We start from the raw sequence: 17,500 nt of genomic DNA, 5'->3' as shown, positions 1-17,500 counted from the left end.
ATTTGCTCCCAAGTTCTTGAGCTTTCTCTTCTTCTTATCTACCTAAGCTATCTTACTGAAAATTGAGGAACATTTCCCAGAAATATCCCCTAGGGACATACGTCCTAAACTAACTGTATTCTAGCGCTGAGTTATGCGTATTATACCCAACTCAGAGGTTATAATAATAATAATTGACAGTGCTAATCACCCTTTACTGGCAGTATTGAGGAACGAATTGCGAAAGGGAACAGCTCACGAAATCGGGCTGAAAGCATACGAAAGGGCCTCTGGCTGCAGTTATATGGTCCATGTTTGATGTCAGAGCACAGCACCACAGCTAGATGTTAATTATCTGTGAGTCGATTTTCATGAGGGAGGAAAACTAGAGTACCCGGAAGAAAACCCTTGAGTCAGGTTGCTCAGCCCACATGCAGGCCGGGTCCAGAGTTGAACGCCGGCTCGCAGTGGTGGGAGGCCCGATAGATAACCACTAAGCCACCCTGGCTCCCTATATGTTCATATTTATGATGACAGTTTTATTCTAGTGACTAATAGCTAATATAAGACTAGTGGCTAATAGTTCCTGGACATCAGTGACGAATGATCGACATACTGATTTGAGGCAACCATCGTAGGAAGAGGAAAAGAAGAAAAAAAGGAGCCTTTTTTACTCACCGTAGCATTTTAACCCACCATTCCGTGGGCTGTGAAATGGAAGAAGGCAGCGAGTCAGCTGAGAGTAGAAATCATGACCACCGAGGACAATCCTATTTGGTGGTCAGTAGGAATTTCAACCCGAAACATCCACATGAACTGGACCACGCTGCCGGTGCTTCGGTAGGGCATTGTTTTTTGGGTAACTCCGAGTCTTTTGTTGTATACGTATCTCTGAAACAATCTGACTTGAAGATTAAGTAGCCAAGATTGAAATAAACGACTCGGAGATGTACAGGTTATTTTCGGTAATTCAAGGGATTTTTGAGAAGTGCCTCTCCAAGAATAGCATATGTTTTTTTGTAATCTCGTACCCAGATCTCCCACGGTCACACGGAAGGGAGATCTGGTAAAGTTCGATTCCGAGCATGCTCATTGCCAGCGAGGCCCGAAATACGGGCTTTTCTATCACTGCGCATGTTCGTACGATCTGTTGTGATTTTGGGTGATTTTGCGGAATAAACATGGATTTCGAGAGTATTCTTGAGGAGATTCTTTTGGGTAGAGGACAAGGAAACCTTAAACTTAAGCCGAAACAGAAACAAAAGGTACAGGCGATTGTTTTTGAACGGTCGAGATTGTTTAATTGTCGCAGCAACTGCAGAATCATGAAACGAGCGCTTAGGCTTAATCATTTTCTTCACACGATCTCGTGCAAAGTGTAGTTAGCCAAACCGTAAATTGAAAGCTAAAATGTTAAAGAGGGTTTAGGCCTAATCACTGCAACGAGCGGGGGAGTGGGGGGAGTGCGGGCAAGAGGCGGGGATTTGATGCCTGAGACTTTCCTTCCTTTCGGGCTTTTGATCATGCGAAGCGACCCCGAAAGAAGTCTGGTCAATGCAGACGCAGTTACCAAGTCTATCCCAAGTCAAGGTTCAGTTGGTGAAAGGTATGAAATTTTCTTTGTTTTCATCGCCATAATCCGATACTTCAAACTGTCATCTAATCAGATATTGTCCATTTTCAGAAAGTTTTAAGATAAAGTTCCCATCTGATCGTAAAACTCAGATTGAAATCGAATTCCACCATATAAGTCAGTGGATTTTTTACGGGTCACTGATCTGACCTGTTTCGATAGTTTCAAACGTATAGAGCATTCTGCGTTTCATTAAGAAATGGCACGGCGATAGCGAAAATACATTTAGAGAACCTATACATAATAAATTCATGCAGAAAAGTATAAACTATGCAAAATTTTAAGCGTCTTTTGGATATAGATGGCATCTAATTAAACTTGCAGCACTGTTGATGTAAAGGCAAATATCTACATTTTCAAACAATCTTCCTCCAGTGAATTATGAAGTTCTTCAAAATAACAAATGCAAGTGGGAAGAGAAAATTCTTGATTTCAGCGAGTAATTTGAGGGCGTTAAAAGAAAAAGGTAAGACATGTATTTTACATATTTTCGTTTTTGTATTTCAGACAGAAAAATATACTTATATATAATATTTAGATATTAGATACTTATTATATATACTTTGCTGGGGATTTGTGTTTTTATAAATGGTGTAACCGTACTGTTCTGTTCCGTCCACAACAAATACAGTGATCAATGTCTTTTTTTCTTTGTCTCTTCGTAAATAGGACAAGCTAAACTATCTTTCAACTGTCCTGTTAGAGATCTTCGGGTTTGCCTTGAAGATGAGTCAATTATTGATGACGAAGATGTATTTGATGCCTTGCCGAATAACACCGTCATTATGTTTCTGTGTGGGCAGCAACATCACAAGGAAAGTTCTCCACAAAAGCAAAACACAGCTCAACAGAGATTGACATTTCAAGATGGAAAACTAAGTGTACGAAAACCAACTGAAGAGGTAATTTATTTCATCCTGTCAAATCTTTTGTCACATTATTTTTCATTATAGCTTGACTAAAATTGTGAAACAAGGACAACATGGAAAGAGTTTATGTTTTTTGGATATAGAAATTTAGTCATCCTATAGACTACTTAAGCTGAATGGAATGTAAAAAAAAAAGGTAGTATTGTGCTCATATTTTATGAATGTATATAAGTGTAATTACATACATGTACTTTATAGCAGAAAGCACGGTTGTAGGGTTTGTCTTAAAAGTCTTCAAAGTTTAGGGTAAAAAGTGTTAACTTTGTGCATTTGCATGGTACACATTGCTCTCATAAAAATAGATCTGAACCAAAGTTCATTAATTGAATTTCTAACTCTCTTATTTGTCAGTTTCACTTTGTTGTAAAAGAGATATGAAAATGGCAGAAGTTTGACTTTTATTACCAGGAAATGGTTGAAAAACATGATGACGACTCTTGTACTGTTCGTGAAAAGGCGATAATATTCCCTAACGCCAAAAAAACTATGAAGTTGCTGTAAATGAGGTAGCAGTGGAACTTGCCTTGCGAGACTCCAGTCTTCTACTGAAAAGAGTTACGTTAATGGACTAAATTCAATTCAAAAGGCAATTTAAATGGTTAAAGAGAAAACTACCTGTACAGCTTTTGTTAGCAAAAGGCATGCTACATTTCATAGCCATTTTAAATAGGTTGGCTAAAATTGACCACTTTTATTTTAGGTGAACTTTATATGAAAGCACAAGAAAGGGCTCGACAAAGTGGATACAAATTCAAGAAAGGTTTTTCAAGGTCGAAGAGGAGTGGTAGTAGTGAACTATAGAGTAGTGGCAGTGATGAGGGGAGAAAAAGACAGAAAATTAACAAAGAAGAGCGCCAAAGAGAGATATCCAACATGAAAACAACGCTGAGCAGTATTGAAGATCAAATACGTATCAAGCAACTACGAATTGAGAAAGCCAAGTCAATAAAAGATTTCAAGTTTAAGTCTGTTATGTGATGAGTTGTCAACTAATATTAGAACCCTTTTAAAGGAAAAACATGAAAATGAGAGACAACTGGCAATTTTTCAGAAAATGGAGGGATAAGCTGAATGGTATCGCAAAAAGATGGTATCGCAAAAAGGCACTGAAGAGGGCTAACGAAAATGAGAAGGTTCCTAAAATGGAGGAGGTTCCAAAACCAGCCAACACTATGATGAAATTTGTAACAAAAGGGGTGGCCAAAAGTGATCATCATAAACAGGAAACAGAACCAAATACCAAGTCTGCAGGTACTGCCGAAGCCCAAGCCGCGCAACTTCAATTTAGCCAACAAGATAAGAAACATAATGCCAGCTCTGGTGGGGATACAGAGATTTTGTCTTCATCAAGTTCAGATAGTCCCTATACACATTTCTAGATATCCCCTTTTCCAGTAAAAGAGGGGATCATGTCATTGTAAACATTTACAGAGAATAGAACAGATTATGTTTGTCAGAATGCAAATCACTGAAAGAAAACATTCACGTTTCTAAATTTGAAGGGTTGACTTTATCTGAGTATGTACGTGCCCGGACGCTTGTATGTGGAAGCAGCCATGAGAAAGCTGCATCCTGCGTTTGTGATGGAATGTTGAAGGTAGCTAAAGAAGTTATCATTAGAGGTTATATTCCACTTCAACGAGCCTTCAATATCTGTAGTCCAAATGTTAAGTATTCATCCTTTCAAGCTAAGCGTAACTTATTACAAATTCCAGTTGCCACAGTTGGAGCAGGAAGTCAAAAAGAGGGAACATTTTGTCTTTATATACTTGCAAAATGTCAACCAGCTTTTGGCCCTGGCTGAAACCGAAAGTGAAAGGGAACGTTTGAAATATGCAGTTGTTAAGTCATCCCAGCTGTCAGATACCAAAGCAAAGAGTTTGTATGGCTTCAGTGATATGAGTGAAAGGAGACAGAAAGTAGAGGATGCCATGGAAAATGCTTCCGCTATAAGAGAGGCAATTGAAAACGTTGCTGCAGTCAAAGAAAATTCCCTGTTGCAATCTATTGGAGTTTATGACACTGAAAACGATGAATCTGAAACAATGGATACCGAGAGTGAAACTGACCGTGATGCTGAAGATGTTAGAGCGGAAAATTTAATGACATACAAAGATCAAGGAGACATGCATAAGAAACATCCACACGAGTTCCAGTTCTCAGATTTTGTCAACGAAGTGGATACCTACAAACATATCACAGATACTGGAACTGTGTTCTTGAACACGCACCAGCTGTATGATATCCTTGAAAAATGTGACTTGAATTGGTTTTACTTTGTCAGAGTGTTGAAGGATCTGTTGAGTGTTACGAAGGAAGTCTCAAACCAACTTTTGTTAGATTTCAGTGGCCAGCTACCCTTCATGGGCTTTTCAGAAGAGAAAGAAAAATTGATTGAACAATCAAGGCAAGCCTTCCTAAGTACTGAACGCATGGCAGAGAACACACAAGATGATAACAGTCACATAGAAGTACAATCAGACTCTGATTCTAGTGAAGCTGAAATCTGGAGTATGGGAATTCAAAGCCCGGTAGATGAAAACGAAAAAATTCTCATTAAAGAGAAGAGAGCTGCCATTCGAAGAAAATCCATTAGGGAAATAAAGAAAAGAATAGCGGAAAAAAAGTCATGAAGAGAAGAAGAAGTAAGAGAATTGGAAAACTCATTTCCAAATGTCCAGACAGGGCAAGAAATTGAAGCGTATGTTAAGCCGTGTGGAGCAGGAGCGGATGCATGGAGAAAAACAGGTGAGTACACATTTGACGGTAACCGTAAGGTGAAAAAGAAAGCAACATTTAAACGGATTAAAGAGCACTTGGAAGCTAAATATGGTCGCAAAATCTCCTATGGAAGTATTGTGCAACTTTGCATAGCCCGTAACAAGAGGCGGAGATCTGCCATTCGGTATCGTGGTCTTGCAAATGTAGTCAGCAAGTACAACCCAGACCAACACTGGAGCTCAGCACTCTATGCAGCACTTGATAAACTCCAGTTTCAAGATGGCTCCAACTTCATAAATATTGGAAGAGACGACCAAGCCGGATTCAGATTGGATACTATGGCAACGCACAAATTACAAGCTATGCTTTGCGTGAAGGGAAAGGAACATTGTACAACTAGAACTGACTATGTCAACAAGTACTCCCCCACTTTGTAAACCACCTCTTATAATTTTCCAGCTACTCGTAATACCGGGGAAATTTGTGCATGAGGGATTAAAACCCCAGTGCTATTCGACAAAAATGCTGCGCAACATTTTGCTGATCTTGCAATGCTGGAGAAAAAAAAAGAAATCATTCCAGCTTTCATAAATCCTGTTTCTGATGAAAGGAAGGAGGTTGAATGTGCCCAAGTAGATGGAATTTACGATGAAGGACCTTCCCATTTGGAGGTTCAATATTGGTGGACCCTGAGACACTTTGAAACACAGAGTGGTATGGTCTTAGTGACGTCACGAAACAGTGGAGCTACAATAATTATAAAAACAGAGTAGAACTGCAGAATGGGTGTTTAGCCCTTGCACATGCGAACCTGTTCATTCCTTCTACCCTAAATGGATGTTGCCTAAGCAGTGGTGGAGCGGTGGATAAAAAACTGGTGTGTGATAATTTGAATTCAGCAATCGATGTATATATTTTAAGGGTTGACAAAGCACCATGTGCTGGAACTGAGATTCATCTTTTCCGAGGTGCTGACATTGTTGAATATTAAGAGGAAACTGAGCATCTAAAGGTCTTCTTGAAAGGTAGCAAGCTTGCAAAGGAAAAACTTTGGAAAGATCGCCAACTGGAAGATAAATTTAAACACTTTCAAGAAATATGGAATCTAAGAGAAAGGCGCCTACGGAAGGACTTGAAATATATCTTTTGTCTCTCTTGTTGTTATCAGGAGGGATGTGTGTATTCATCCACTTTGTCAGAAAGGAGCCCATTCTGAGGAAATGAGTTGGTATGCTGGAGATCCGCCCTTGTCATTCATACCTGTCCCTTTCCTAGATCCTAAGCGGCGTTTTGGTAATAAACACTGTGAGGAATGCTACGGACTTTGCTCTGGCCATTATCGTAAAGTTGGTGAACTGTGGGAGCATGTTTCCAGTGGTGGAGAAGTTCAAGCTCACCCACCTTGAAACGAGAGAGAGAATTTAATCAACGCCATGCACAGCGGCAGCAGGTTAATGGAGATTGCGATTGAAGTTTTGTTGCCACAAGAAGAAACCCTAATGTGGTTTGCACACTTGCAAAGTATTCAGGAAAATAGAAAAAGAGGAGCAGAGAAGGCTGCGAGGACAAAGAGGGCCAAGTCACGAACTCAATCAAAAGGCAAAGAACGTGATAAAAGGAAGAAGCAGCAACCAGCACGGGAAGTTAAAACTCCGTCTGTAGTTTGCAGTACATGCCTAACTGAAGACCTTCCTGGTGACAAAGATGAGGACGTTGACTGGAATTGCTGTGATAGCTGTGCTTGTTGGAGTCACATGGTTTGTGTTGGTATAACCACTAAGCAGGTACCAACCAACTGGCAGTGCCTAAGTTGTAGTGAGTCCTGGGAATGAGCTTAATACTGATTCTAATATCTTTAAAGTTCCTGTCAGCCCAAGCAGCCAGCCTACGAAAAGTCTTGTTGAACTGATTAAAGTTGTGTTCTCAAGTAGATATAAACAGCACACTAAATGTAAAATGATTCAAATTTTATTGACTTTGTATCTGCACAATTAACAGCGAGTCGCTGTTGACACCCTGTCGCACTCCTCCCCCCACCCCCCCCCCCCCCCATTATGACCTTGATACTGCCACTATGAAGTGGAGTCGTTAAGGTCATTTCAATGATATGATTGGTGGAAGTTTAAAGCCTAATTCAAAAGAATTACTAGTCAAGCTCCAAAACTGGGAACTACTGCATACCCGTGCTACGTGAAAGAAATTTAAATATAATTCAGACAAGGATAGGGCGGAGGCAGTTTTTTCACAGTGTGTTTACAGCGGCAGTTGGTATGACTCCTTACATAGACCATACTGCCTGTGATTACACTATCTGGGCAGTGGCTCCGATGATATCTCCTCTCGCTTGACACGGGACTTCGCTCGTGATAAACCACCGAATCCAAGAAGTTCCTAGGCTCCTTTTAAGTTATAAAGACTGTCTAAAGAGATGTTTTCGTCACCTTGAAGAATTTGATCTGCTAGGATATCTTAGTCCGAAAAGTTTAGGGAATGATATCTTTATTTCAGAAAATGCTAGCTGAACGTTACCTTCTAAAACCTACCCAGCGAACCATTTTTCATCCAAAACTGCCAGCTGGCATTTTTAAGTACCAAAAATTGCAAAAATATCCTTTCCGAAAACGTAAGGCACTACTTTTCCCTTGTTGCGAATCTTTTACGTGATGTTTTGTATATGTAATAGAACTACATGCTGTCCAATTTGGAAATAATTTGATGAGGAAAATTCTGAGGACTGCTAAAAATTTGGCAGTCCGAGGAATTTTTTGAATCCACTTTTTTTCCAAATTGGACAAGGATGTAGTCCTGTTACCTGTTAATTATATAGCTAGTCAGTTATAATTGGGAATTGCTCAGTCAAGCTATTCAAACTATAATATTGTGAATTATTTTTATTTCCAAAATATTACCTCAACTCCAGAGGAATTCTTCGGCTGCTTCGCTTAAAGCACGAGAGACATTTTTTCGCTTTCCGTAACCCGGCGCTCGCCTCAAGTTGTTGCTTTGAATTTGCAATTTCACGCTCTCGCAAAATACTGTAGTTTCTGCCACAGTTTTTTTTTAAAATGACGGTTCAACGAGCACTGCATGACAGTGAAACTTTCTGGTTCCTATTCGTGGCCGTCCTTTTTTTTCTAATTTCAGAGAAAAAACGGCAAAGAACTGCATCTAGCTCATGACGAGGGATCTCTTCCAACTTTCTCGCTTCGTTACGCTGCACCTTCCACTCTGAAAACATTCAGCCAAGTTTTTGTACTTTTAGAGGTGTTTTAGTTTTGGTTTTTGCCTGTCAGGTTGGCAAGTTCTTCTTCCAGCAACCTAGGAAATCTCTCATTTGCGGTGATATCGCTTTAAAAGTCCTGACAAATGGAAAAAAATGGCAAATATCCGTGGCAAAACTCCGCCATTGTAAACTACTACAAACAGAGACAACAGCGCTGACGCTATGCTTTGTGCTGATTGGCTAGTTTATATTACCTATTGTGTTTTCTGGGATTTGATTGGCTTAGACAAACTGTCCTATATTTTCTAAATTGGACAGTTTGCCTGTTTTTAAAAGAAAACCCTATCTCAAACTATCAAATTAATCCCTAATTGGACAGTTTAAAGAATTTTTATTGTCAGCATAGCTATTATGCTTGAAAAAGAATAATAGCTATGCTGACAATTGCGGATTAGCTACCAGCTTTATAATTAAGAAAAGAAATCTATAGCTGTTTGGCAACGTAGAACCGAAATTCTTAGCCCAGTTTGACTCCTTCGAACACATATTTCACCTAAAATTATGGTTGGGTGACACTGCTCTGAGAAATAAGTTAGTTTTAGATCGATCTTTAATTGTCATAGAAGATACCCTTGTCGATCACAAGGGTTATCATTAAATATGTAAGGCTTTCGATTAATGGAAATTTATGGTTTTGCTGTTTTTAGTTTTAAAAGATCGATTTGAGAAGAAGCTCTGACGCATATATAACGAAGTTGTATTCTCCCAGTCTTTGGCTCCTGACTGGGTACATTGTAATGCTTCTCTGTTGCGTCAGGCACATACATATGTGAAAGTTTTAACTTCATCATAACTACGTTCAATCTAGACGAAATGGAGAGGAAATTCTCATCTGGACAATTTTAAGGTGTCTTCAACGGGATTCGAACCCATGAACTCTGCGATGCCGGTGCAATGCTCTACCAACTCTGCTATGAAGCTACTCAGTTGGTTGGCATAGAACCGGTATCGCCGAGGTCATGGGTTCGAATCGCGTCGATGCCATCTGAATTTTTCAGGTGTCATTGGTAGACAATTGATAAACTTGTCCAGCGACAATGCAAGTGGATTCTTTTTGAAAAATGTGCCACAATAATGTTGGAAGCCTTGTCATCGTGTTCACTTAAAAGGTTCAATTTCTGCAAGTGTCATTAAATTTCTGTTGGCGTAAGATTAATTGAAATCTATACAGTCTGGCCGTGCGGGTAAATTAACTTTAAGGTACTCACAGGTGGATAACGCAATCGTTCTTGAACTTGATGGTATCAATTTTGCCTCCATGCAAAGTTCTAAACGAAAATACAGTTAGAACACTTCGTAGGAGAAATATATATGACCAGATCAATTACCTTTAGCGTCTAGCTTAAGTCTTGTCATTTATAAATAGAGATCTACAATCAAGTGGACAACTTAATATACCTTGATAAATGGTAAGAATGTCTCTGAAAAAACTACCCTACTAGCTATCAAGTCAACATAATTCTTGGCTAATATCTGGTACGTTCTGTGCTGTGGAACAGGCCATCAGCAGCAAGGATTTTCATGACGTTTCAACGACACGGAAAGCGAATATGTTTTTTGTGTAGTCGAGGGAATCACATGCACTGCCTGTCTTGCCATGCATTCTTAGCATTGCAAGGGGTGAGAGTGCATAGCAAACAAATGATGGGTACCATATGACGTAGGTGGCTGACTGAATTAAGAAACAAATCGATCCATTCTTTTTACATTACACTTTTTTATTGTTTATTTATTTTTTTTTTTTACATTCTTTTATGTATTTACAGCCAGGTATAGAAGCCCTGTGTCACACATGTCGTGAGACTGTATGCATAACCTATTTTTCGAGTGTTCTGTCCTCTATAAATCTGAAAATCTCGTTTACAAAAGACTAAAGATCTCCTTAAGGGTGAGGCGAAGGGCAAAAGGACAACTTAAAAATAAAAGTCCAAACCAGGATATGAACCAACGATCTCTGTAACACCGGTGGGATGCTCTACCCAATCAGCTACTAGAACCTCTAGGGCTCAAAAATTGTAGGTCGTTTATCAAGGTCCTAGCTATAGATGGACATTGTGTCCCCTTGGTCTGTATGCCCACAACTGATCTTTATGTCCTAATATTGATGTCTAAGGTGTAATGGTCAGTTCAAGCCATTTTACAGGTAATGACTCAAATGTCTTTGCGTTAGTACTTACATAACAGGTGTGGTATTGCTGCTACTATCAAACGATTCAAAGTTGATTGTTCTTAGCTTCGTCCGTATCATGAAGCTGTAGAAGATACAACAAGTTTGAAGGTGAAATTTTCAACTGAAAATCAAACCTTTATCGTGATATCCATCGTTTTGTCCCACAACCGAGCTTCTTTTATATTCTATTTAAGAATGAGTTCCGTACAGCCTGAGTAACTTCAGGTGCACTGACATTTGAAACAGTATGACATCCTCTGACTTACACTGTTAGATGTCGGTTTTGGATGGTGAACACCCGCTCTCCAATTGTGTTGATGGGGTTATCAGAAAGCATCCTGTTCGGAATAAAGATATAATCAAGTAAGTCGCAGTAATTTTCTTTACAGATGTAAAGCGAGATGAGAGACAAGATTCTGAAAATAAAGCAAAAGTAACAAAATTTAACGTTTCGTTATTTGACGCACGAGAAGCCGCGTACAGTCGCTTCTAGCTTGCTTGAACTGAATGACGTACACAAGTCGAAGATGCTTTAAATTCCTGAATGTCCCGTTAGGGATCGCTTGGAGTTTGTTTTCACTCAGAATTCTAAAAGAAACAAAAAAAAAAAGTGATTGAAACAATTGCCTATTGGTAGTTAACCTCACGGTAAAAAACTTAACAGAGTGGGTTTTGAGCTCCTAAAAGTACAGTTTTTAGATATTTCCGGCTCGAGCCATCAATGGATCAATATAAAGACAAATTTATCAATAAATAAACTTATGAGAAAATAAAAAACAGATCGCTTTTAAAATTAGAGAAGCAAATTAATTGTTCAAGAATTAAGCCAGGTGGCATTAAGGATCGACTGTGTTGGTATCGCAAAAAATCAAGAAAACCAAACACATGTCATTCCGTACATTGTGCAAACGACTGCACTTCGTGAAATGAGAGTCCTATGCGAGGACATTGATGATATAGTAAAGAGCTTCAATTGTACCATATATCCGCGGGAACGGTATGGGGCGCCGTACTAGTCAATATTGTTTATTTACTTCTATGGTCTCTTAGACTTTTTATGTGATCAAGTTAACTTTTTATGTGGTCTCTTTGAAATTTTATGCGGTCAACCTGACCTTTTGTACGGTCAACTTGTGACTTTTTATATGGTTAACCTTCGACTTTTTATTTGGTCAACTGTTGACTTTTTATGCGGTCAACCTAACTTTGCATATGGTCAACCTGATTTTTTTATATGGTCAATTGTTGACTTTTTATTTGGCCAACCTAACTTTTTATATGGTCACCTGTTAACTTTTTATTTGGTCAACCTGTGACTTTTTATATACGGTCAACTGGATGGACTTTTTATTTGGTCAACAAATGCACTGCACGCGAGGCTCGCAACAAATATGACTGGCAGTAACGAGAGCGTGGAGCAAATCACGTCCGCCTGTGCTATAGCGACTCAGGCGCTTAAAGCAATTGGCAACCTCCAATGCAGAGACATCCGAAATTTAGCATCGTCAACTGCTACTGGTAGTATTTCGAGCAGTTGTAACCCCGTCAACAAGCGGAAGTTCTGCGATTGCAGCCGAGCTTGGAAGAAGATTTCCAACATTTAAGGCACGTGGGGGGACAACAAATAGCCTAAAACGTAGTTCCAGTGCCTCGAACCACGAGACATCATCTCGATCGCATTCATCAAATTTGGGCGACCTCTGAAGTCCATCGTGCACAGAGACGTAGTGATAATACCTAATACAAGTACGAACCAAGTACCAAGTCACGCAAACAAAGTCAAATTAGAGGAGAGAGGCCTCATCATTCACGAGTTTCCTTTCGACAGAAGGTGGACACCTCTTGACCTCAAAAGAAACATTGAAAGCCAACTTCCAAGGAAAGATATTCTGTTTGATTATCTCAAGGTTAGTATGGGTAATATCAGAAGTTCATGTCATGTACCCCTTGTAGTAATATGCAGACTTTTTCACAGATATGCGTGTAGTTACCTGGCCTTCAGATGAAAATGAGGCCGGAATTGACCTTGTTATGATACAGAATTCCCTCCTTTTCTTATGTTAAGGAAGTTGTGCTCATGTTAAGTAGCTGAAATCAACACAAGAAAAGCAGTGAGGTTTCTATCAAGACAAGCTCAACTCTAGCCTCGCTTTCATTCACAGGCCAGGTAACTAAGCACACAACTGCAAAAACAGTAATTTGAGGCAGAGTCAACGTCATTAATTTGATTCTCAAAGTTTGTGTTTGCCCTAAATTTATAAGAAAAACAGACATTAAGGAGAAAGTTCAGTCCTCAAATTATTTCTTAAATATGTTTTTCAGTACTGTGATCAATATGTATAAGGGCTGTTGCTTTGCTAATGATCACATATTGACAGATACTTAGGAAATGTAACCTTTGAAAGCGGATTGTGTTCCTTTCATTTTGTTGTTGGAATGTCAATTATATGCCATCTCATAACAAAGAGAATTTTTTCCATTTGTGACTGCAATCTTCGGAGAAAAGGAGGGGAATGGGGGTAGGAAATCAATAGTGAAAGCGGTGGTACTCCTTCTCCTCAGAGATATGATTAGGCAAATCTGTACCAAAGCATGTAATTATACAACACAAGGGAGAAGAGTTTTGTTTTCCTTTTCTTTATATAGGCATGCTATGGAACCTTGGTGATTCCAAAACTGGCATGGGGGTAAGGATGGATGGTGAAAGGATAATAAAGCTCTCAGGGCAAGGGAGTGTATACATCAGATGTATAGATCCCCTTGAAGATGAGGATAAAGATGAAGAGGATGAGCAACTGACGAGTCCAACCTTTAGTCAACTCTCTGATGACCTCTCAAACAACCCTGTGGTAACAATGTCTTCACCCCTTCAGCAGCCAATTAGTCAGCTTCAGCCTCTAGATCAGGCAGATCCACTGTTGTCGGTGCCTGTAGAATTGCCTGTAGAAGTGCCTCCATTTATCGACCTATGGAGTGACCAGTCCACTCACAACAATAACTGTGATGTAGTTATTAGTAATGCCGTACCAACTTCTCCAACATGCAGTGATGAAGTGCCAGCGAAAATAATAAGAGTACACAGGTCCCTCATAAGAGAAGATATTATTGAGATCTTTCTAGATCCCTTAATATTGAAATTTAATTTAAATGGCATCATTATAAATCAGCATGGTATTGAATAGGCTGGACAGGGTAATGGGGTCCTAAGGGAAGTATTTTCTTTGTTTTGGAAAGATTGTTATGAGTCACACATGTTGGGAGAGTGTCAGAGGGTTCCCTACATCAGGCATGATTTTGACGGAAAAAAGTGGGAGGCAGTCGGAAGGATACTTGTTACAGGATATACTGATTGCCAATATTTTCCCTTTAAGATAAGCAAAGCTTTTTTCACTGGTTGCCTTTTTGGGGAGGGAAGTGTAACCTCCATGATGTTGCAAGACTCCTTCAAGCACTATGTCTCTAACTCCGAGGCTAGTGTAATAGAGGGCTGTTTGTCTGATTGCATTCAGGGTGACAATGCAGAATTACTTGACTTTTTGTCAGTTTTTGATTGGAAACGAAGAGTTACACAAGACAACCTAGTGGAAATAATCAGAGAACTTGCCCACCAGGAAATAATTCAGAAAGTTCAATATGTAGCTGATTGCTGGGGGCCTATTGTTTCCCATCTTAAGTTATATTTTCCTGATATGTGTTCTTTGCAAGAACTGTATTCCTCTATACTGCCAACTAATGTCAAAGTTATTTCCCTCCTTAAAGCAACACCCCTTACAGCTGCTGAGGGGGAGACCTTAGTCCGCTTAAAGAGATTTATAAGAGGTTAGAACTACCAAGCACGTATTCAAGTTTCTGTGAGTTCAGAGATCTGAAGAGTTCATGGCTGTTTTAAATGCAGATAATTGGGAAATGACCATAGTTTAAAGACAAATGATGCTCTCATTTACGTTTGTTTAACCACCCAACCTTCTGTCACTTTGTTAAGTCTGGTAATAGTTGAGGTTTCATTTAAAGGAAAATTTCTCCTCAAAATAACATGTCTTTAATAATGCAACATGCAGGTCATCAGTGTAGGGAAATTGATCACCAAAGACCAGATGTTCCAGATATTTCTCCCAATTAGTATTAAAAGAAATGTGTCACGAACATTGAGGAGAATGTGCTTGTATGGGGCGGCGTACTAGTCAATATTGTTTACTTATTTCTATGGTCTCTTAGACTTTTTATGTGATCAAGTTAACTTTTTGTGTGGTCTCTTTGAGATTTTATGTGGTCAACCTAACTTTTTGTATGGTAAACTTGTGACTTTTTATATGGTCAAGATGACTTTTTATATGGTTAACCTGACTTTTTGTATGGTCAACTTGTGAGTTTTTATATGGTCAACCTGACTTTTTGTATGGTCAACTTGTGACTTTTTATATGGACAACCTGACGTTTTATTTGGTCAACTGTTGACCTTTTATATGGTTAACCTAAATTTTTATATCATGGTCAACTGTTGACTTTTTATTTGGCAAACCTATGACTTTTTATATATGGTCAACTGGATGGACTCTTTATTTGGTCAACTATAAAATGCATCGCAGGCCTGATGGGGCTTTCAGCGAAATCAACTAGTGACAGCGGTACGGTGATCTTTGACCAAGTATGAGTCGAGACACAGCGAGAGAAAGAAATGAATATGGATTGTTTTTTATTCTTCGACAATCTCAAGCTACTGCTTTCTACAATAACAAAGTTTGAAGAAGCAAAGCTTGTCATTAGAGGATATTGATCAGGCTATTGGTCGATTGATGGCTGTTGCAGACACCATTCAGTTGCTGATTTCCGAGATTGAAAGCAATCGTGATTTTGCTGAGGTGTTACCAATCCTAAATGTAACTCTGACTAATGTAAGGAACTTGGGTGATTTACTACAACTACATAGACATGGTGCTCCATATTTAACAAGGGAAACTGCATATAGTAGCCCAACCATTTCCACATGCAATGGTCCAGGACGCCCACGTTACGTTATCGAGGAAGAGCAAATACGTTTTTTGAGAGAACTGCATTTCCCGTGAAAAAAATTGCCGATTTACTTGGAGTGAGTGAGAGTACTCTGAGGAGGAGAAGAATGATGTATGGCATAACTGGGGACGAGGACTTAAGCTGGACTCAGATTTCAGATACTGATTTAGAGAAAATAGTACAAGAAATCCAAACCTTAATTCCCAATTTTGGGCAGGTAAAACTGTTGGGTGCTCTCAGGAGTAGAGGATTAAATATCCAACGATGGCGAGTGAAGAATTGTCTCCGCACCCTTGATCCCATTGGCACAGCTTTGAGGTGGCGACCAGAAATTTACAGATGAAAGTACAGTGTTCCAACTCCAAATGCTTTGTGGCACATTGACAGCAATCACAAACTTATCAGATGGCGACTCATAACCCATCTATGCGTTGATGGGTATACCCGCCGTATAATTTACGCGCACTGCTGTAATGACAATACAGCTGACACAGTGTTGGAGCAGTTTGTCAAGGGAGTTAACAGCTACGGATTACTATCTAGGGTGCGAAGCGACTACTGTATGGAAAATTTTAAAGTTGCACAATTCATGTTAGAACAGAGAGGTGTTGGTAGGGGAAGCATCATAACCGGCAGTTCCGTACACAACTGCCGCGTCGAGAGAGCACACAGAGATGTCTATTCTGGCGTACTTTGTTTCTTTACAAGAACATTTGCCCACTTGAAGGACAGAGAGCTTCTTGATCCTCTTAATGAACTGCATTTATTTCCATTACATTACACATACATTCCAGAATTAACAAGTGCTTAGAAGAGTTCAAAAACCAATGGCAAAGCCATCCCTTATCCTCTGAAGGAAACCGTTCTCCACTACAGTTATATACATCTGGTATGCTTGAGAATGAACAGTCTAGTTATGCTAGAGTGGCGAGTGTATTTCATACCGGTAGCGCACATGAATATGGATTTTATCCAACAGGACCATTCCCTGCAAAGGAGGAAGACTACCAGGTGGTAGTTCCAAGGATCAGTGCTCACATTTCTTCTCAACAGATGGCAGATTTGGAAAGTCGATGCAATACCTTGCATAACGAAGACAGAAATGTAGAAAGCACTTATGTGCATTGTTTAAACGTATTGGTTTCTATGATTTGAAAAATAATCTTTATTTTGCGAGTCATCGTAAGGTACTAAAGACATTGAAACTTAAGATTGACGACATTTCTGATTTCCTTGAGTGTACGCTACTATGAAGACATCTAGGACACCAACGGCATCAACTGAAAACATCAGACATTGATTTTATTGAACAAGATCTCTTTTATCCTTAACTGTTAATTTCAACAACAACAACAACAACAAAGTTGTAACATATTACGATTACTCAAAACTATTTAAAGACAGCAGAGCCTTACAACCATTACCTCATCATATAGTCCTTCATAATGCACTTCTTGCAATTTTATTCAAGGTGGCTGATATCGATTTCTATCACATTCCAGCAAGTTTACGTGACGGATTAATACAACCATTCTTCAGCAGTTGACACAACAAAAATGGAATCAAAAATGTGCCTAAACATTGGTGATATTTAGAACATTTCCATAAATTGTTTACCAGTGTTAAGGCATATCCTTGATACCATTTTTTTGTATCAATCGATTAATACAACAATCTAGAAAGTGATAAAACCTGTGCCATCCAACCTAATTATGTAAGTTCCACCACTGGACAAGCACATTCTCCTCAATGTTCGTGACACATTTCTTTTAATA

General features: G+C 39.2%; 1 protein-coding gene and 1 pseudogene across 1 annotated transcript in view; one reads left to right on the top strand and one right to left on the bottom strand.

Moving 5' to 3' along the window:
* The window catches only part of LOC137967779 (uncharacterized), a 46,276-nt gene extending 35,224 nt beyond the window's left edge, over positions 1 to 11,052 (bottom strand). The window contains exons 1-3 of the mRNA XM_068814349.1: positions 10,982 to 11,052; positions 10,723 to 10,797; positions 9,754 to 9,813 (exon numbers count right to left, since the gene is read on the bottom strand). Coding sequence (XP_068670450.1) covers positions 9,754 to 9,813; positions 10,723 to 10,797; positions 10,982 to 11,052 — 206 coding nt within the window. The remainder of the gene's footprint in view (positions 1 to 9,753; positions 9,814 to 10,722; positions 10,798 to 10,981) is intronic.
* A 1,054-nt stretch (positions 11,053 to 12,106) lies between these two features.
* LOC137977499 (uncharacterized) lies at positions 12,107 to 14,636 on the top strand (annotated as a pseudogene).
* The last annotated feature ends 2,864 nt before the right edge of the window (positions 14,637 to 17,500 follow it).

The sequence above is a fragment of the Montipora foliosa genome, chromosome 1 (genome assembly GCF_036669935.1).
Source record: "Montipora foliosa isolate CH-2021 chromosome 1, ASM3666993v2, whole genome shotgun sequence".
Taxonomy (NCBI): domain Eukaryota; kingdom Metazoa; phylum Cnidaria; class Anthozoa; order Scleractinia; family Acroporidae; genus Montipora; species Montipora foliosa.
The sequence above is the reverse complement of the archived record's forward strand: the minus strand, read 5'-3'. Positions and strand labels throughout refer to the sequence as shown.